Source organism: Pangasianodon hypophthalmus, chromosome 1 (genome assembly GCF_027358585.1).
Source record: "Pangasianodon hypophthalmus isolate fPanHyp1 chromosome 1, fPanHyp1.pri, whole genome shotgun sequence".
In the NCBI taxonomy this organism is placed as follows: Eukaryota; Metazoa; Chordata; class Actinopteri; order Siluriformes; family Pangasiidae; genus Pangasianodon; species Pangasianodon hypophthalmus.
This window is the reverse complement of record NC_069710.1, coordinates 20,262,765-20,268,358: the sequence shown is the minus strand read 5'-3', so window position 1 is coordinate 20,268,358 and position 5,594 is coordinate 20,262,765. Positions and strand designations below refer to the sequence as shown.

Genomic DNA, 5,594 nt, shown 5'->3' with positions numbered 1-5,594 from the left:
ATGCATGCTTTGTAAGCTCTTTGTGGACCATGGCTTCAGCAGTCAGATGAAACCAAGAAGATGTCAATAACATCCTACAGAAACAGCTGGTCTTTATTTGGGGTTAATCAGAATAATTTCATGACAGGTAATGACAGGTGATGACAGGTGTATGATAATTTCTTTTGAACATGAGATTGAATGTGACTGTTTCAAAATGAAATGAAATCAGGTGTTGATAAGAAACTTAATATTTTTAAATAAACTATACGTAATATATTATCTTAAATCTGACCGACCACACATACACTTTTTTTTTTAATGTGTCATCCCTGCCACCACAAGTATGTCTGCAGGCTACAGGCTGCTTTAGTCAACACATACCCTTACAAGATGAGATAATTCACTTAAAAGAGTCTGACCAAACAACAAGCAGATAATCACACGCAGGTCCACAGATTGCTTCAGAAATCACCAAACTGTAAAACTCTGCCATAGACAGCTTCAGCAGATTTTTTTTATGGCTTATGGCTTCTTGCCTTGACTTTGACATTTGACAAGGTCCACTCAATCACACAGCGTGATGGTCAGGAGGAGTAAAATCACACAAAGATGACAGAGGGCAGGCTAGTGTTAAGCACTGCAACAGAGCAATACCCTTTTGAACAAAACAAATGCTGCAAAAATCTCATGTTTTACTCCAGCAGTCAGTGGCTTTCTGTCTGTAGCAATGGGGAATTTGGATGGCTCTGCAACTCTGAGAATAGACTTGTGTTGCTGTTGGATAATGGATTCAGACAGAGGAGGGGGAGCAAGTGGAGTAAATTATCTGAGCACAATACACGGGTCACAGAGTTCAGAGTTCACAGGGTGTCTACTGGGTAAGTCAGCCCTAACCTGAAGCTGGCTGAAGAATCATGTGAAGCTGTGATGACTCCCTGAAGAAAATGGCAGTAAGATATTTGTTCAATATTTGTTTTCAATTTTTAAATTGTTATGAAATACACATTCATTCATTTATTTATCTTCAATAAGTGCTTTATCCTGGTTAGGGTCACAGTGGATCCAGCGTCTATCCCAGGAGCTCTAGGCAAACCCGGATGAGATGCCTGTCCGTCACAGGACACCATGCATACACACATTCCCAGACTCATTAATACCTTTGGGGTTGCCAATCTACCTACCAGCATGTTTTTGGGAAGAAGCCAGAGAAAACCCACTTGGACACAGGGAGAACATGCAAGACTCAACACAGACAGTAACCTGAGCTCAGGATCAAACTGGGGACCCTGGAGCTGTGAAGTGGCAGTTCTGTGCCACTGTGCCATCCCTATTATGTTATCAGATGAAACTGCATTTAGCCCAATGCTTAACACAGGAAGTAAACTTTCTGAGAGGTTAGTCTGATAAGGGTAGGACATTTTTCATCATAAAAAATGACATGACCTTACACTATATTACATTTTCATTTTTATCTTGTTGGCAAAATATAAAGTACATGCATATATAACTTCTTCTGCAAATATAATGCATGGATCATCCCTCTGGTTCAATGCCTGCCTGAAATGTTGAATTTATGGACAATACGATTATTGTGCCATGCTGAAATTTGAACATCGTGTTGCCACAAGTATTAAAGGCAATAAAATGACAATCAGTCTCTCAATCACAGTATCAGGCTCAGCAGGAGTGATAGAAAAGTGCAGTATGAAGAATGAAAGTGTGTGGACTGACAGAAGTAAATACTCGTGTTTTAATGGGGGAATACTATGCACTTATTGCTTCTGTGTGTGTGTGTGGAATGCGTGTGTAACAGAATCTACAGGTAAAGTAGAGAACAATTTGTGACTGATAATTTTCCAGATCTCCTGTGAACACAAAACTCCAATGGTCTGTCTGTCTGTCTGTCTCTCTCTTTCACATACACACACATTCATGTCTTGACTTCTCTGTCATTCGATAGCTGTAATTTTAATTTTTTCTTGTCATTAACGAATTGATTAAATAAGCAATCAAAGCACTAGTGTTACGTATACAGAAAGCTATTCTGATACCGAAATTTGATTACAAACATAATATTAATAAGTGGCACAGAACTACTGCATAGATAAGACCATTTACTTCACATTATAACTGATATCTGCACATTTCAAATTGTAAACAAAGTAGACACAGGTAAGGGCTGATGTTTATCAGAATCTGAAAGAACTTTATTCCACTCTTGCTGTTAAAGCTGGAGCAGGTCAAAGGTGAACTGATTCATCTCCATTATAATATAGCATTTAGCAAATCAGTGCTGGTTTCTTCTTTTGATATCAAGAAATTATATGTAGTCTTTTGTCTTCTCAATGCTTAAATTCATAGAGTCTTAATGTGCCCTGTTCAGCACAAACATTGTGTGCTAATGATTGAAAGTAAAGTCCTCGAAGCTCTGACACATGAAGCCACTGTAGCAAAGTGATTGGTGTAGTCCACAGGGATGCAGTCCATTAATAAATGTACAATTATAGGATAAATAAAGGTTCATGTATGATGCTGCAGTAGCATACTTACAATACATTAGGAAAAACATACAGTTAGAATTCAGGTGAATGCACAGTATGTTCTTCTTCTTCATCATTAACTTCTTATAGCTGTTTTTCTTTCTCTGTCTTTGTTCTGAAACACCAAAGCAATAACAATAAGTCAATTTCACAGCACAAGTAACATCTCCAGTTTCAAGATTTTAGTCAGGCACTTTGTAATAGAATTTATTGTAATAGATCTTAATATAAACACATTAAATACAGACATTAAAATGCTAAACTACACTAAAATGGTGTAACTAACCATAAATAAGCCGCCAGCCTTTCTTCAGTGCCGTGAGAAGTAATTAGGGTTTTATCTGAAAGCGAGCGCTTTTAGGGAACCTGATCTCCTTGAGGTACAGGGTGTCTGGCCATAACGTCAGCTGAGGGGGCAGCATGCCTCAATTTTTCCAATCTCACTTGTATGCTGTGAGAGCCAGCTGGCATGAATTACTCTTGTTCACACTGTTGTTAACCTGAGGTTAGTGCCATTGGTACACTCAAACCGTGCGTTCATATCTGAATTCTTATGAGTATTTCATGATGTATAACTTAATGATATATAACTGTGGATTACTATAGTCAAACTAACTGCTCTTGAAGGTTGAATGTGAGTAACAGTAATGTAGTGAGTAATACTACATCATTACAGCCATGTGCAGACACTGATTGGATTACCAAACTTCCTAAAGCTGCAGACAAAAGGACCAGTATGGTTATTGTGTGTGTGTGTGTGTGTCTGTGTGTGTGTGTGTGTGTGTGTGTGCGTATGTGTACATATGCCTGCATCTGTTATTGCCTGGAAACATAAAAATGAATTATAGTTCAGTGTTATTGCATTACCTTAAATTATAAATTGCTTGTGCTTTTCTATTATCCCAATTAAACATAATTACATTTTATGTTTAATTTTAAGCATTAATGCAGTAATCTAATAAATTATGTCAGAGATTTCAATTCTTGGTGTATTTATTGAGCCCTTTTCCCTGCATGTCTTTCGGTTAGAGTTGTAAAACAGGTACTAGACTTTGGTCATATGGTTAAATTTTTCACGTAAGTGATGATTTAAGAGCTTTCACAGGGATGCTGGCATTCATTAGGATCTGAGGGGCATCCACTGATCGTAGACCAATGATCTAACTGGAATTTTAGGAATTTTGCAAGCCAGATGTTTCCAGAGCAGCACACAGTCATGTGGGATGCACAGTAATATGTCTATAGCCTTCTGTGTGTGCTGATGTCATTTCACACACTATTCCTGACTTTTACTGGCTGTTTGTCATGTTCATTCTGTTACACAGGAAATGCAATATAATAAACATATAACATATAATAAACAAAACTCTGATGCTATGCCCAACCTTACTTGTGCCAAGTTTCAGAACCTAAATTAGTCATGTTTTTTAGATTGAAAATATTAGATTAATAAAATATTAGATTCACTGTAAATCATATTGAACTCGGAGGGAGGGTTGAAGTCCAGACAGTTACCTTGAAATTTATATGCAGTGACATTAATTTAAAACAGGTTGGTTGCTAGAGTACTTTAGCATGTAGTGAGACAAATGAACTCTAAAAACCTTTGAACAATTTCTATTTCAATGATATGATAGGCATACTTGATACATAAATAATGTGGAGTGTCAACACGTTTTTAAATTTATATATCATTATGCAGCATAAATCCACTAAATCTACAAAAATCACAAATTCAGGCCAATTAGGGAACAAAGAGACGCTATTGTATAAATATAATTATAAAAAATAATGTGTGGATGAGACCTTTCAGAGATAAACACTGCTTTAAAAAGGCAAGGTAGTCTACCCTGAACTGCTTCATGTAATACCATCAAATTTCTCAGGTGTACTGTGTGTTACTCACCAGTCTTCTCTGGTTACTGAGGCAAAAGGTGCAGATCTGTCTGGGCTGGGAGTTCTCTGAGTCTGGGCTCGCATCTATGCTCTTATGGAGATGGTTGTGTTGAGCCCCACTGCTTTTGTGGCAGGGCTGCCCATCTCCACATGCTTCTCCCACCAATAATACATTTTCCAGGTGAGAGATGTAACTGGAGGCCAGCCGTAACGTCTCGATCTTGGACAGCTTCCTGTCAGCTGGTTCAGTGGGTATGAGTGTCCTCAGAGCTGTGAAAGCCGTGTTCACGCTGTTTGTTCGGTCTCGCTCTCGAGCGTTCGCTGCATTACGCTGCCGGGTCTCTGAGATTGGCAAGTGAAGATCGGTGGCTCCAACTGATGGCCTGCAGTCGTACTTCCGTTTGCGAGAGCCTGCTTTGATAGTGTTGTACCCAGGAGTGGAAAGATGAAATTTGTCATCAGATCCTGAGCTTTCGCTGCCGTTCTCATCGTCCTCTGAAAGAATGCTTATCTCAGAGTAAAGGAAACGGGCAGGAGACGGGTGAACCATGGCAAAGGACATCGTCACCTGCTCTGTCTCACACTCGCAGCCTTCCACCAAGGGGGACTGCGGTCTACCTCTTTTACCCAGTCCTCAGACGGCCACAGGGACAAACCTTAACACACTAGTTGCCCCTCAATCCTATTCACCAACACACCAACACAAGACAAACTGTAGTCCTTCACTTAGTTAACAGCAGCACTGTTTGCGGAAATCCAACGGTGTCTTAAACCAATCCTGTGATGATAGACTCAGTCGCTTCATGATGATTCAGTCATTATGAGTGCATATTCCTTCTGCAGATTGCTCTTTAAAGAACCAGTGTGTCAAGCACCAGCCTGAGTGGGTGAATAAGTGGAAAAGTATATAGTGTGTTGCACTAGCGTTCATCCCTCAACAGTTCCACATGTTATTACGGCTGAGTGTTTCCTTATGCCTTGGCTTTATAGGGTGTGTGTGTGTGCGCGTGTGTGCGTGTGTGTGTGAGAGAGAGAGTATAGTAGTGGTGGGGGAGTGGCTGGGGACTGCTCCCCCTCTTTCACTGTAAACGCAAAATCCAGGGTGAAAATGCGATGGAACTCACACACACTTATTGATTCAAAAGTGTTTCCTTCATTCTCCATCAATTGAAACCT

General features: G+C 39.6%; 1 protein-coding gene across 1 annotated transcript; it reads right to left on the bottom strand.

Annotated features, from left to right (window-relative positions):
* Window positions 1-2,162: 2,162 nt before the first annotated feature.
* Window positions 2,163-5,376, bottom strand: scxb (scleraxis bHLH transcription factor b). The gene is made up of 2 exons (XM_026926759.3): window positions 4,429-5,376; window positions 2,163-2,637 (listed from the first exon to the last, which is right to left on the bottom strand). Exons 1-2 carry the CDS (start codon window positions 4,978-4,980, stop codon window positions 2,599-2,601), a joined length of 591 nt encoding a protein of 196 aa, XP_026782560.3. The 5' UTR covers window positions 4,981-5,376; the 3' UTR covers window positions 2,163-2,598.
* Between the last annotated feature and the right edge of the window lie 218 nt (window positions 5,377-5,594).

Coding starts and splice junctions, on each gene's coding strand:
- scxb (XM_026926759.3), bottom strand. CDS start 4,980: ATGTCCTTTGCCATGGTTCACCCGTCTCCTGCCCGTTTCCTTTACTCT. Junction 2,638..4,428: donor TCAGTAACCAGAGAAGACTG/GTGAGTAACACA, acceptor TTGGTGTTTCAG/AACAAAGACAGAGAAAGAAA.